Raw genomic sequence first — 15,699 nt, 5'->3', positions numbered from 1 at the left:
GGAGGAGGTCGCTGTGCCCAGGGCATCGCACTATCTGGAGGAAGTCCTCTGATATGGGAGACACCCCCTGAACAGCATGGGAGATGAGTTTCAGGATCTATATGTTAGGTTATCGGGTGAATGAAACTACAGCTTTATGTTCTGCTGGTGTCTCTAAGAACCAGGCTGCCTTTGAACACCAATGCGTGCTGCTGGCAGACCCCTGTGTTTGAACCACCATTAGGAAAGCTGATCACAAGTATGAGATCCTGCTGGGAAACAATGACTGTTTCAGCTTCTTTGCTAGAGTTGCTGTAGGCACAGAGCACTCCAAAAGCACCCCAGGTACAAATATTCATTCTTGGGCTATAGAATAAAACACATTTTTCATGAGTTGTATTTATTATTGTTACTTATGTATTTATTTAGCATAAAACACAAATCGACCCTTTGACAGTTTAGGCGGATGAAGAATACTTGGTGAAGTCAAGTGTGGCTGCAGGGTGAAATGTGGAATACCTGAAAAGACTTCTCAATCTTTCAATTAACTCCAGAGATGTCTTCATAAGACTGCCAGCAGAGGCTTGACTTTCTACTAGAAATTCCCTTCAGATTACTATAAATGCCACTGGCATACAGCTGCTTGGGCACTGATGGCTGTGATTATAATCATGCAGATTAATTCCTTTTCCTTGGAGGAATTTGTGAGAAATGCAACGGTGTGTTGAGAATTGCCTCTTAGAAAGTTTGATGTGGTCACCAGTAAGTGATGGAAAAATGTTACAAGTTTGTGGATTCTCTGGTTATACTCTGCTCTGCTGGTTACTTTCCTTCTTTTCCAAGCAAAGAGCTGTTTTTACACTTTTCACTCTTGCAGTATTAAGATCTTTATTCTTTGCTCAGCACTGATATAGTTTTCATCACTAGACGAAAGGTAGTGCCATGGTAAATACTTCTGTCCAGGTAGTGCTCGCCCAGTCGTTGATTCCAAAGAAGCAACACGCTTTTTTCTTTTTTTTTTTCCTTTCTTTTTTTTTTTTTTTTTTTTTTTTTTTAAAAGGATATGGTCAGGAGTTGCTATTTGTTGCCCCTCTCTTGCTGTCTGCTGTTTGCTTTTGTGAAACATGAGTTGAAATTTCATCTTAGATGTATTTGTATGCTAGTGATAAACTGGAGATTGTGATCCCATTGCGTACTCTGCAGTACTCTGCTATGCACATCTGCTTAGTATTGCTTTTTCAGATCCTCTTGATATACCGACTCTAACAAGAGTTTTAATTCTGCTTTGGTGGGCTCTTAATGACATTCCTTTCTGTCCTGGAGAGAAAGGGCTTTAACAGCAGTTGTGTTTTGCTACGAAAGTGGAAAATGTGGCAGTTACTAACATGGAATTTAAGGGAACTGGACACCTACATCCACCAACTCTGTTAGAATGGTGATTCTTGCTTGCGTGAATCCTTAGGCTACAAGAGCATCTTCCCAATGTTTGCTATTCTGGGTGAGTTTTTGGGATTAGTTTTAAGGTCTTCTTATTCAGCCTTTTCATGACCCTAGGGACGTTGGCCAAATATCCGAGTATGATGGCAGGTTATCTGCAAAGCAAGTGGGTCATCGTTGTTTCTTGTATGAAAATGTAATTAGTAAAATGTAATGAGTTACTGGGATCTCAGAGGATCATTATTGCTCTTTGGGCTATTGTGGTTCCTTTCAACCCATTAGGCCTCTGCCAGTGAAGTCAGAGCACTCAACGGAAACTGATCTGGTTGCATCAAAGTCAAACTGAACTTGCTGTTGAACACTGTATCTTTTCCAAGTTTGATTACTTCTGTTAGTGGTATTCATTCCTAGTTACAGGCTCTTTCCTTGGCCATTTTATGTGCTCTGAACTCGGACAACTCCTCTTGCAAATGGGTTTCCATTTCCAGATTTCAGATGCGCTTCTCAGAGTGTGTCCCTTTAGTGTGAACACAGCAGCAGTTTCCCTCAAGCTTGCTCTTGTGGTGGAAGTTCTCTAAACGTGCTGAGATTCCACTAACTGGGTGCACTGGCATGGCTTTACTTCCTTGGCTTTTGAGACAAGTACAGCTGGATACTTTTTCATAAAGCTCAGGTGCCTACTTAAGCTATCTGAGAGCCCAGAGGTCACGACTGCTCAAAGAAAGAAAACTGTGTGTCAACAGTCTGGAGCTTGCACCCATGAGGAACATCTCGGGGGCTTTTTTGCTTTCAGACTCTGAGTAGATTACTGTCAGATTGTCCTCAGTGTCACAGGCTGAGATACTTTTAGGTAAAGTATTTGCCTCCACTGCCTTGGTCCTGTGGGATGAGAGAATGCTATGTTACTCCCTTCTCCTCCCCTGCCTTCCAAGCCTACCGTTGGTTTTATAAAAAGTTTATTCCAGTAAGCCAGGTGCTTATCTGGAGGTGAATGTGTTCATCCCTTTTAGACAATTGTTCTCTTAACACCAGATCGTTTCCTTGAGCGGAAAGCTTAAGTTACCCGTAAGCCTGAACTTGGCAGCGGCGTGTTAGCAGTTCCTAGTGTGAGTGTCTTTGGTTTCAACACACCTCGCTCTACAGTCATGAGTGATCTAGTATGAGATTTCTTACGCTTAGAGATCACACGTGGGAGTGAAGTACAGAGTTCGCTGACAAACTTCGTCATACTTCTCTCTTTCAGAGGCTTTCTTGGTTTGCGTACTTCTGCTAGAAAGGTAGATGAGATTAAGTCACTTTAGGTTGCTGCTGTACTGTGCTGCGGTGTTGGGTTTTGTGTGTGGTTTGTTGTGTTTTGTGGGGTTTTTTTTGTTTGGCTTTTTTTTTTATTTTCTTTAAGACCCATTCTCACCTGCTTCCTAAGGCAGTGAAGGAGTTTTATTGGAGCAATGAGAACTTACCTGTTTTTTATATGTAGGTGTTAGGTGTCTGAAAGGCAGTGTCACTATGAATTGTGGATATATTGGTTTTGCTTTTCACTAGAACAGGGACTTACACTAGTCACAAACATTGTTTTCATTGCTGAGTAATTCAGAGAGGTAGCTGTCTTTCTGCAGACACTTTTAAACTGAGTTGTTAGATCACATTTCAAACTTGCAGCAGTAGGTCTGATTTGATGACCAGGATATGCGCTGGCCACAGCTTAAGTTACACAGATAGCTTCCCTAAAAGAACTGCCTGAGTAAATTAACCTTTATACCTGTGATTAGTACAAAGTAAGAGGGGAGCCTGACTAAAGGAAGGAAGTATTGAGTGCTGGGGTCATTTTGCAACACGGGTGTTCAAGTGACCACGGATATCTTAACTTGGCATGTTAAACTTAATTATGGGTGATAACTTCTTTGCTCTGACTTGCAGAGGTGTTGTAAAAGTTCTGTAAAATATCTGCTGTTGGTTTTCTATTTTATAAATGTGCATCTACACCTGTATTGGATGACTGAGAAGATAATAAATTTGGTCTGAAGGGAATCAAGTAAGAAGTTATATGGAAGTATTTGTCCTGGTTTTCCCCTTCATGTTTCTATTTAAAATTGTAATTTTTTCAAACTTGCTGGTCATATACTGTTGCAATGTTTGACAAATTGTGCAATTCCTTTAATTAGGATACTAACTTGGAAGCGATTTATGACTGCTCTTATGTCTCTCCTGTTTTGTTTTGTTGCAGCTAGCAAGACGTGGAATGAAGGTGGCTCTAATCAGTAGGTCAAAAGAAAAACTGGACCAGGTTGCTAGTGAAATGAGTGAGTTGAAAACTTCTTCCCTAAACTTCACAGTCAAGCTTATAAATAAATGCTCTTGTGCACAGTGCAAATGTTACAGATATAAGTGGTAAATGCCTTGCAGATTAATTTTACAGGTGTTAAATATTTAACTTCTGAGAACAATAGGGCTTAATTCTGGAATAAGTGCTTCTAAAACTATTAGTCTCCTGTAAGAACAGCTCACCAGGTCAGACCAAAATACAACGTATCCCCATAGTAGCTGTCTACAATCATAATAAGGTGAAAAACATGCAGCCATTGCTTCATCTGAATATTCTGTCAGCTTGAAGCAAGTTTGATTTCATGGGCTTCAGCCATAAGGGTGGTTTCTTTGTAACTCAAAGTTGTTGAAAACATGTTCCTTATGTTAGTTGTTGTATTACCAAGTATACAAATTTACTGTGGGTAGCTTCCCCCTCCTCCCCCTTTTTTTGTTTTGTTTGGATAAACAAAGATCAGATTAGAGAGTTGTAAGCTTTTTTGGGGTGATGAGTGTGCATAGTCATAGGAATATAGGGAATAAGTTAATGTGTTTAAGAACCTATATTAACAATTGTTTCTTCAGTAAGTGTGTAGTAAATGGCTGTAATGCAAAAATAAGGGAGCAACTTAAGTATTCCACTCACAAATGTAAAATGCATATTTGTACAGGATCAGTTAGGAGAAAGCTTCCTCAAGCCTCATGCTGACAAATGATTTTCCAATCAGAGCAAAGTATAACTGTAACAAGTTACACAAGAATTCCTCTTGTAATCTATATCTCTTTTATTAAGGCAGATTTCGTGCAAGGTTATTAGTTTATGCAGAGTATGTCAAGATAAAGTGAGAAATGTAGCCTGTGTGTAGAGGTTTTTGATAAGCAGGAGTGGGAGTTGTGTAGTATAAAGCAGGTTTCTCAGCATGGTGATGTTGGGTAAACAAACCTTTAAGATTATGCTTCTGTGCTACCCTCCCTTGTCTTGTTTAGACCTTCCTAAAATGGTTTGTGTACATAATGCAGATAATTGTAAGAGCTGCTCTCTTTCAGAGGTCATAAATGTATTATTTTGGCTTGAGTTTGTTAAAACTTTTAATAAAATTGTTAGTGGTACTGCTTTACTGTAAAACATAATCTGCAAGTCAAACCTCAACAAACTGTTCTATACTAAGTTGTAAGGGGCTGCTTAGTGAATGTAAGGATGACTACAAGACTCAAGGACTTCAGCTTGCTTAATGGTAACTGTTTTACTAGCTTACTGAAAGACAGAGGACATACAATTCTGTTCATATAAATGCCTCTGTCTCTGATTTTTAGTGTCCAATGTAAGATGGCATATGAAACTGTTTTCTAGACAGAAAAGTCTTCCTTTCTATGTGTATGTTGAGGTGGTAGAGAGCATTCCTCCTTAGAGTGAAGATGGCATCAAGTTCTATCTCCTGCTAGTTTGGAAGTAATTGGTGTTGTTCATTGGTATCCCGCATTTAGGGATGTCACTGCAGTGTCTGGACGTAACTGCGATACTCAAGTCAATACAGTCACAGTGTAAATGCAACAGTATAGGTGTCACTGCTCGGGTAACCTGCATGAGTACTGAAGCTTACTGCAAATGCGTAAGTTGCAACAAGGTGGTCTTTCTGGTGGTTCACTGCAGGAGCTGGATGGTAGTTTGCTGCATACGTGTGTGTATGCAGTCACGTTTCTTAAAACGCTGTATAAAGTTGTCTTGCTAAGTAAAAGTGTAACTGATAGAAGTATCTACAAATATCTTGTTCTGGAATCAAACACTTAAGCATGAAGCGACAAGCTTCCTGAAAGTGGTCATAACCCTTTCTGTAACAGTCTGAAAATCTCTTCCTCCCTGGGAATTAAGCATGATGCTGACAAGACAGATAAATCTACTTCTTTGAGCTTTTGGCACTTACATGATAGCTGCTGGGGGAGCTTTTCAGATTAAAAACTAGGTACGTGTACCTATGTAGAGCAGCCTGTAATACATAATTACTATTAGGCCTCACCCAAACATTTTTCTGCTTTCTTTCCTAAACCATTCTGAAATGAGATGACTCACGTTGGGTTTTCGGAACATTTCTTTTGACAACACTGAGCTACTGAAATGTATACTTTGTTCATTGTGGCATATGCTGAAGGATTAGGATAGTCTGCATAATCAAGTGAGCCTGAGTGGCACTTTCAGATCCTGCTAGGTTTTAACTGGACAGAATTTTCTTGTATTCGGGCTCGTGTGGTCTCTGCAGTCTGTTCAGATGTTGTCATATATAAGGTGGGTGACTCTTTTAGAGCTAAGGCTGTAACTACTTGGGTGTTTCCCTTGCAGGCTTTTAAGGTAGCTTTAAACTTCTTTATGGTGGTCCCACAATTGTTCTTCAAGTTAACGTGAGCTTGCTCCTGTTGAGTAATGACCTTTAATCACTTTAAGGAAGAATGGCTGTTTGACTAATTCCAGTTCTTTGAATTGTGTGAGCCATGCATGTTTTCGGTTCCTTCTTCATTTTCACTAATCAGAGTCCTGCTCATCCTAGTGAATGGATAGATGCCCTCTGCCACAAATAACGAGAGGGCTTTTGAGGGTCAGGTATGTTCATTTTATTTCAGAAGAATCCTTTTCTGTGCTCTTAAGATATACTTATATTAGGAGTGATAGCTATGTACAAAATGCAAGTTGCATAACCACCATCGTAAGGGAAGTACTGATAGGTCTTTCTGAATGTTAAATGCCAGCTGACCTGGATCTGATATTTTTGCGTGTGTATGCACATTAAACTGGCTGTACTGACGTTATGGGAAGGCCAGATGTTCTGAACTTGCGTCTCAGTTTGAGCAACAAAAACCAGTGGATTAATTACAAGTAGTTAAGACTTTAGAAGACTTTCCAAGCTGTATTCAAGCATGTTGTAAAGCTGAATTTATTTGTGGAATACTTAGGTGTTGTAGGATTTGCCATGAAAGGGAAATTCTGCTTTGTGTTCCCTAAGAAGTAAAGCATAGGCCACAGACTGAAGAAGAAAAAATTCTGAATTTCCTCTTCAGTCGTCATGGACCACCTTTGCATGGAATTACATAGGTTTTATGGAAACATATTTGATCTTCTAATCAAGTTTTCATGCACAAACACTGACTACTAGGGTCACTATACAAAATGCTTGGTCTACTGTAGTTCATGCTACATCACTGTTTCAGCATCTTTTTTAAAGTGTCTGTTGTCTTACATCATTAGACGCTTTAAAAGGTTCAGGGAGGATCAGAAAGAAAACTTATCTGTGAATGGAGACAACTATTTGAACGCCGTGTAATGAGGCTGTTCTCTGATTTGCTGTATTCAATAATGAGTACGGTGCAAGACATCTCAGGAGCTCAGTGCCAGCAGCTGGTTCAGGAGCCATGGATTTGCAAGCAGAAAAGCTTTAGTTATTGCACTGCTGCCGATAGGTGTGTTCTGAGCAGGCTTGAGAAGAACTTTGCTGTAGAAACTCATTACCTAGGAGCTGCAATATGAAGAATGTAGTGAAACCCAGTCAAGCAGGGAAAACACTTTAAAGAGAACTTGCCTGTAGGGAAATTGTCAAAAGAAGAATTTGGTATTGGTGTATGTTATTAGCTGGTGGCTTCACAGGACAGGTGGTGGAGTTGTGCATGAGCTGTGGGAGCCAAGAAAAAACAGTTGTAGCTAAGCAGTGTTCCTACTTGCAAGTGTAAGTATCTACTTACTTGTAGTTAAGTGCTTATAAACACAACATGGGAGATTTTGAGTTTGTCATCTGTTACTATTTAATTCAAAGCTTTTTTTAAAGTAAATTCCCATTTGCAGCTTTAAAGGTGGTGGTTGTTGGTGTTACATATACCCAGGTGATAATATTAGCTCCTAAGAAATTGTTTGGACTGAAAAAAAAAATATATTTTTTCCAATGTATTTTCACAAATCATCATTTAACTGGAGTATGTTGTCTTTTAAGCCTTTAATACTGTTTAAGAACTAGTGTCCAAAACTTTAATTTGATTCTGCTACATGTCTGTCTTTAATAAAATACAGGTTTTTGCAATTAGAATCTGTGTAGCTGGCTATTTACTTCCAGTAAGTTGCCTGAGCTCAGTGTGTAGTGTTCCTGAAGTTGCTTGGTCGTGGTGGTTTCATCTTGAGCTGCTACTCTAACCCTAAGATTTCAGGTACACTGTAAACTGACAGCTGTCGTGTTTAGACTTGGGATCTATCGTGTTCTCACTACTCTGGCATGATTTGTGAGTACAAGAAAGGAATGGGATGTGGTGCCAAAACCAGAAATGTTCCTTCTCCGTTTCCTAGGCAGGCGGGTTTTACAGCTTTCTTCCGCTTTCTTGGTAACAAAGATAGCGGGGAGCATTCTGAAGCACACCTGATGCTGACCGCCGCGCTTGTGCCTCAGCTGTTACCGTGACCCTGCTGCTACAAATGGCCAATGCCCTCCCATGGCAAATCTGTCCCCTGCTGCAGATGCTCGGCTGTACCTACCTTGGAGCACGTTGCCCCTTAATCTCTCCCCTGTTATTCGCATTTCCTCCCCCTCGTGCTCCGGTTAAATCCTCCTCCCGTCTTGGAGTTGGCAGGTAAGACTATTTGCATTTAATAGAGGAGGTTGAAAGGCAGACAAACTCGGTGAGGAAGGGGACATCATCTTCTTACTTTTCTTGCACAGAAATGACAAGGTTCGCTTTCCTGAGCTTAACTTGAAGACTAACTGAATCCGGCAGTTATTTTGACCTTTTGTGATCTATTTCAAGGTAAATTAATGTGTTTGCAGCCTTCCATCATCTGAGCCAGGTTCAGCTTGACATATTTGAAATCCCTCTATATTTCTGTGACTTGACAAAATGGCTTCAAATTTTTTGGACTTGTTTTGATGCACTGAAGTCACCTTTCACATAAAGTTGTAGCATAAGGATCTTTGATGCAAAATGAGCTCTCGGTTTCCATCTCTGAAGAAAGTTTCCCTTGGATGAAGTGAAGAAAATTCCCATGGTTTTGCCTTGAATGGTGTCAGCTGCTTACTAAAGAAGCAGTTGTCAGGCACTGTGAAGAGTGGACAGAGGATTCAAGCCGAATTAATTTTTATTGATTTGTCAACAAATGAAATAGATGAACCCCTAATACAATCAACAGAGCATGTAAAAGACATAGAGCAATTGGGAAGGGAGCTTATTTTAAGGTTTGTGTTTTTTTGTTTTTTTTTTCTTTAAGAAGCATCCTGCTTCTGTGGTTTGGTTTTTTTCCCCCTCTTAGTCCCTCTTTTTTTATCATCTTCTCTTGCATTTTCTCAGTGAGATTTTGCCCGGATTAATTTGAAGAAACTGAGCAGAATGCTTAGAGAGAAACACTTGACAAGATGTTCCTGCAAGCTACAAGGTGCAGTCCTAGGACTACTTCACCCTTTAGTAGAATATTGAAGCAGCAACAGGGTCGGGCGAGCCACGAGCAGAACGTTCTGCAGGTGACTAGTGACATCCTTGCAAAAGAACGAACTTCGTTTACATACCAGCTGTCAGCATACAGAGTGAGACCACATTGTCATAGTTGCTTTTAAGGATGAAAACCAGTTTAAGAAAGTTTAGCAGTCGGTGTCACGGGTTATGCATAGCAGTAAGTGATCTGGCAAGTTCTAGCAGATGGTGCTTTTTCACACCTGGCAAGACTGAGTTAGCCTCTTCTGGAAAGAAGGATTGGAAGCGTGCTTGCTGTGAACTTCACTGCCAGAGTGCTTCTATGCAGTATTTGTTGCGCCGATATTTTGTAAACCCATAAAGTCCAGGAGAAGAAATTTGTAAAGGTTGTTTAAACGTGAATGAGGTGCTTTGGGTTTCTTTTTCTGAATATAAACTGCCGCAGAAGTAGCCTCTTCTACACCTCGGATACTCTGTATATCGTGTCTAGAGGTTCAGGACTAACTCTGGGACCTAATGGTGTCTTGAGTCTTAATGTTTTACACGCTAGGTAGGTGGATCAATGCAGGGGATGACTTACTCGGTACTTTTGAAACCTGGACTGAAGAACCAGGAATTAGTCATGGCTGCAAACATTCAGGGTCACTGCTGCCTCCACCTGGCAGTAGTTGGGTGGGGGAACAGGTTGCATTTTCTTTCACAGAGACTTAATGCCTGTCTCTGCTAACAACCTACTTGTAACATAAGTTTTTGTGGATGCCAAAACCAAGAGCCCTTGTGCTAGTCTCTGGGCCGTTAAACACCTTCTGTTAACACAAAAGCTGCAATATATTGCTTATCACTTTCAGTGTAAAATAAACTGAAAATTACATGACAAATGAGTATTGGATTGTTTTCACTGAGTTGAAAGTCTGTTTTGCGAATCTGGTTTAAGGCAATTGGTGGAAGCTCTATTGCCGAGAGACTTAAAATTAGACCTTTTAAGAGGCTCTACAGGGAACAGTCTTTCTCTGGCACAAGGAAGGGACTGGATGATGCAAACAATGCTGTCCTCCTTCTACAACTTCATTCTATGCATGTATAGTTTAGTCTCTTGTCACTTTTTTAGCAGGTTGAGTTCCATTACACCAAGCCCTTCTTATCTGTCAAAGCTGTAAAAATCCCCGATAGACTTCTCTGCTGAGGAAATGGTGATAATTGCGTTTATGTTTTTTCAGGAATATGTTGTGGTGAGGAAAATAATTAATGCTAGTTAGTAGCTCTTCATAGAGAAAGAAAACTCAGTTGATCTGTTTTTCACAACAAATTCTTCAGGAAAAAAAAATCCATGAATATGAAAAAAAGAAACCAATTTAAAAAATGGTGTAACTAATGGATACAAATACGCTTGCCGTGCAACTCTTTAAGCATGGGCAACACTTCCAGTGCTGAACTGGGTACTATACTACTTTGTTGATTAGTCCACATCTAATGCACAATATATTTTCCCTTACAAGTAACACTTTGGAGAACCCTGAAAACTGCTTTTTAAGTGTCTGTCTTTTGACTACAGTAAACGCTTTTTTGTGGATGCTGAGCGCAGATGAAACTATCAGGACATAAAAAATAATGCCGAATTAGCATAGAAGCTTGTTTCACTTTTTAAATTTGTTTTAATTCATGTAGAGTGACTGACTTAAATGTCTTGAAATTGACATGAGAGTAGGGGCAAAATTTTTTTGTTAATCCATACTATGATACCTTTAAGTCTCTGTAAGTGACTCTTAAATTCTTCTTACTAAGTAATTCTCCTGGTCATTCTGGAATTCACTCTGTTGAACTTAAATCTGAAAAAAAAGTGGTGTGTTTTTTTTTTTAAATCTGTTCTAATAATTATAGAGCTGGAGAATTTTGACTTTTATTTGCAAAAATTGATGAAAAATTCATGTTTACATGTGTATACATATCATGTGTACACATTGTCGCAGTCAGGCAATAATAATGACATTAAGGAAAACAAAATATTACAGGAAGATTTGGAAAGAGTCCATATGCCCTTCCTAAAATGAGTTAGTAAATTAAAAATAGCTTTCTTCACACTGTGTAAAAACCAGTACCACCAATGAATATAAAAAATAAAGCCTTGGAGGGGGTTGAAAATAGTGGCAGGGAAAGAGGAGAGAAGGAAGGGGAATTTGAGATGCAGCCTGTCACACAATACTAACCTTCCCACACCTCACATTACACTTCTCTCTGAAACGCCTTGGGGTCTCTGGTGCCCGCAGCCGTGTCCTGGAGCTGAGGGGGTGTGCATGGTCAGCATCAAGGCTGTGCTGGCCTTACCGCCCCAAAGAACGTCGACATTTGGAAACGTCGCGGTGGCTTGACTGTGCAGCCCCCCAGGCTGCTTGATTTTGTGTTTTTTAGTTAGCTTTGTAATTAGGACAAGCTTGATTTGCGAAGGCTTACAATGTTGAGCATAATATTTGGGTGAGTGGGCTTATTGATTGGTCCTGTGTGTTGCTAAGAGTGTTTTTTCTGACTTGGTAAGTGTATCTTAGCTGCTGTAATATATTTTGATGTAATGGGAGTCAGAGAGGAGCAAATGGAGGCAAGCATTAATAAAGCGTGTTTTCTTCTTATGTTTTGTAGTAACAGCTCTGCTTATACACATTAAAAACTTAAATGTCCCCTGTGGCTCAAGGGTTTGTGGACTTTGGCTTAGAGATCCATCTTCTGCTGTGTCGTCTTTTCAAGCTGAGAAGTGAGGAATTGACTTGTGTGTGTGTTTGTGTGTGTATATTGAAACTTAAGGCTGTTTAACGGAATTGTAACATTTTAAATAAGGTCTGGCATTTTTTACCCATTCTATACTTCTGTGTAATTAGATTTTTTAAATATCCACTATTTTTAAGGAAGCTGTATCTATGAAATTACATGTGCAACTAGTGCAGTATGTGGAAAAAAAAAAAATATATATTTTCCTTGGCAGTGTTGCATGTGTAATTGAATGAAAGGAATCTGAACCTATCTGTTAGTGCTTGACCAAATGTGCATTCACACATGCTTTTAAAAATGTGTTGAAACATAGCAAGTTCTGTTAAATTGTAGGCAGGCTTCTCATGCTATGCAGAAACCGCTGCATTCCTACCTGGAGACTTCTTTTGCAAACCAGGTGCAAACAGAGCTTTCTTTTGGCTACAACTTACTTCAACTTCAGTTATTCCTTAGGTTACCAGTACTCTGCTTCAGAGGTTTACAGAACTGTCTATAACTTACGTATCGTAATAAAAATTCTACCGTATCTGTTGCTGCGTATCTGCTCCCCTTCTGAACGCTCACGTCTTTTGCATGGGGTCTGTGCTGTGCAGCATCCCCCTGGGTGAGGGCTCAGCACCGACCCTCCCGTATCTTCTGTGCTGCTCTCCAGGCCCTGGTCTCTCTCGTCTCCTCTTTTGCAGAAACGACAAGCACGATTTGGGACAAGGACCAATACGGCTACACGAACGGGAACTCTCATCCCTTCAGAAAGGCTAGCCTTTCAGATATTCGGTTTGCCTATGGACTCTGTAGTTGAAATATAAATAAAATGCATGTGGCAAAAGAGCCCAGAGGTTTTGCTCTAGATCGCCTTTTCTCGATCTGTTACCTGTGCTACTGGGATCTGATTCCTGAAGAATATTGCAGGTTCTCCAGGGTTTCTGCTCTTTTTGCTCCTAAGTATCCATACACTCCTCTAGTAATTCTGTATTTCACTGTGACTGATATGGGCGGGGGAGGAGGAGGTTTGTATTTCATTTTACATGTCTTTCTCAATATCTGGGACTTCATTGAGTAACTTGGAACTGTAATTAACAGCTGGTCTCTATTCTGCTGAAAGGCAAAGCTCATTCCTTGCATTCTTAAGTCCCTACAAAATCATCAGAAAAAACTAGCTCTTGTTATACCCAGCTGATTTGAATATGCTTCTATATGGTGAATAATATCAGTGTGTAATAACAATCTGCTGTCACCAGTCTGAAAGTATTTTGTCCTTCTGGAAAACAGATTTCATACATGACACTCAGTGTGCTACTTCCGTGAACTCTGAAAGTCCCAAATTGGTTACATTCCCAAAATGGATGGCTCTCCCTTAAAAAAAAAAAAAAAAAAAAAAAAAAAACAAAACAAAAAACCCAACAAAATAAAACCCAAAACCAAAGACTTTGTAGAGCTATCTGCAGCCACTCTGTAGTCTTAAATTTTTCTTCATTTCTGCCCTGCATAGATACAGTACTAAAAAGCAGGAGGTTTTCACGTTTTGCTTTAATCTTTCAGCTTCTTAACCTTTATTGAAAGGTTACAAACTCTCTTTCTGGAGACTGGGTACTGGATTACAGTGAGTTTTGCCACTGCAGCGATACTGGAAAGGTGACATCTTTATTTGTGGATGTAGTTGAATCTCCTTACTTAAACAAATTTTTCCCCTCCTGTATGATGAAGAATGGAGAGCTATTTTTCTACTGCTTTGCTTGCATCTCTGGCCGTCCTGAAGCTAAAGACCAAGTGAGACTTCTTTTATGTTTTTGTTGCTTTATACCACATCACTCTGATGGCAATATTTATATGAGGCTTTGAATGTAAAGCGATGAGATGCTTCAGCTCTAGCAAAAGGTTTTTAATATACTTTCCCTGAGCTTGAAATAACTCTTCCCACTACCTGCTTACAATGTGGGCCTCGTATCCTGAACCTCTCTGTTGCAAAGTTGACTGGATTTGTTTCAACATACTCAGTGCAAATTCAAGCTGCTGTAGCCAACTGCTTTGACACAGGTGGCGCAAGTAAGAATGTTATTTCATCAGGGATGGCAATCTTCTAGTTTTCCCATTTCCCAGCAAGACTTTGTACCGCAGAGCCCTTTAGCACTGACACTGCTTCTGTCAGGTAAACTGAGCTGCTTCTGACCACTGGGCTAGTGTCTGTTTGCTTTCGCATCTGAGTACACAAGTTTACTCCTCTGGGGGAACCTTCTTTCAAGCCCAGTTTATCTGTGTCTGAAAACTTCATTTCCTTAGCATTTTCTTACCCTGTCAACCAAGATTTCAGTTTAGGGGGGGCTGCTGCTTCAAATTATTTGCAAGCTTCCAAAAAAATAAATTTGAAGATGCTTACTTCCTAGGCACTTTACAATTCTTTATTAGCCTTTATTTAGGATGTAGCTCACTGTAGTTTCTAACTTTCCACTTTTTTTTTTAATTCCAGTGTGAACCTTTTCTCTGGTGTTCTAGGTAATGTGGTGCTATTTTGCACCTGACCCTTTCTAGTAGCAAAGGTGTGCCCTAGTTTGCCTGATCATTTGGATTAGTCTTTTCCTTGCATAGCAAGACGCTGGATACATTTCCTGTAAGTCAGACAGACATCTCTCTGGCCTTTGGAGTTAATTAAGCTTTTGCTTCACCAAGTGAGGTTGTAACTAACCATCTTACAGATGAGAAATAAGGTGAGTGTTGTGTCTTTTCGGCTGTTGCTCGGGATGGTGCTGGTGTGCTTTCTGGTGCTGAATTGTCCTTTCTCTACTTTTCTGTCTTCAGTTCTCTGCTGCTTCAGTTGTGCCTGCTTGCTGAAGCGTGTGGTTTCCATCTCTACCAGTCTTCCTTGAGTATTACTCCCCCCGCATCCTCCCGGCCCCCATCATGCAGCATCTTTCACTTATGATCTTTCTGGCTACAAACTTAATTTCATTTGGCATCTGGAGGTACTGTTTCCAATGTAAGGTAGAACTGGGGGTCTCCTCTGGACCTCTTAGGCTTAATCTGCTCTTTAGCAGCCTTCGTTCTTGCATTTGTGTGTAAACGCTAATGTCACATATGTGTAAGAGTAGATATTCTTTTCCTGTGAACTGTTGATGACTAAAATTATGTATGAATACATGGGTATACTTTTAATAAACATCCTGAACTTGACCATTTAGTTTCTGATTTTAAAATGTTGAACTCTTTTGTTTGCAAGAACTTCCATGAACATTAGACAATGTCTGTATAAAAATGAAAACCCAGAGTATAGGAAGACTGTTGAGATCTGGACATATAATGTGATGCATCATTTCTTTTCAAAGTGTGAGTGTATTTAAAAGTTTATCATAGTGGAGATCCCTTAGAAGGAAGGTGTAGGATAGATATGGCTTTTGATTTTGCTGTCCCCATTCCACCTTCCTTGTGCTTGTGAAATTCAATAAGGTAGGATTTGTAAAAGCTGAAAGGGGAAGGTTCAAATCATGAAAAATCTAGAAGATGCATAGGAGAAGTCTGACATGCATAGGAAACTGAAAAGATGGACATGAAAACAAGTAAATGTTAACATCTTAATGTCCTCCAGCTCAAAATTGAGAAGTAAGGGAAATAAGTTACCTCTTCAATGTTAGCAACCAAATGTCAGTACAGTATCAACCAATGCAGAGTGACAGGAATGGGAAAGAAAAAAATACTGTTATGAGGTATGACTGAGGAAGAGGAGATGGCAGCTCAAAAACCTACTCTCAGATGGAGCAATCAGAATGGATCCAGGCACACCAGTTTGAAATTTGGTCAGTTCTG

General features: G+C 39.9%; 1 protein-coding gene across 1 annotated transcript in view; it reads left to right on the top strand.

The window, feature by feature from the left end:
* Positions 1–15,699, top strand: part of HSD17B12 (hydroxysteroid 17-beta dehydrogenase 12) — a 91,212-nt gene that overhangs the window by 34,358 nt on the left and 41,155 nt on the right. Inside the window, exon 3 of the mRNA XM_029997858.1 lies at positions 3,641–3,716. Within this exon, the coding sequence (XP_029853718.1) occupies positions 3,641–3,716 (76 nt within the window). The remainder of the gene's footprint in view (positions 1–3,640; positions 3,717–15,699) is intronic.

Source organism: Aquila chrysaetos, chromosome 2 (assembly GCF_900496995.4).
Source record: "Aquila chrysaetos chrysaetos chromosome 2, bAquChr1.4, whole genome shotgun sequence".
Lineage (NCBI taxonomy): Eukaryota > Metazoa > Chordata > Aves > Accipitriformes > Accipitridae > Aquila > Aquila chrysaetos.
The sequence above is the reverse complement of the archived record's forward strand: the minus strand, read 5'-3'. Positions and strand labels throughout refer to the sequence as shown.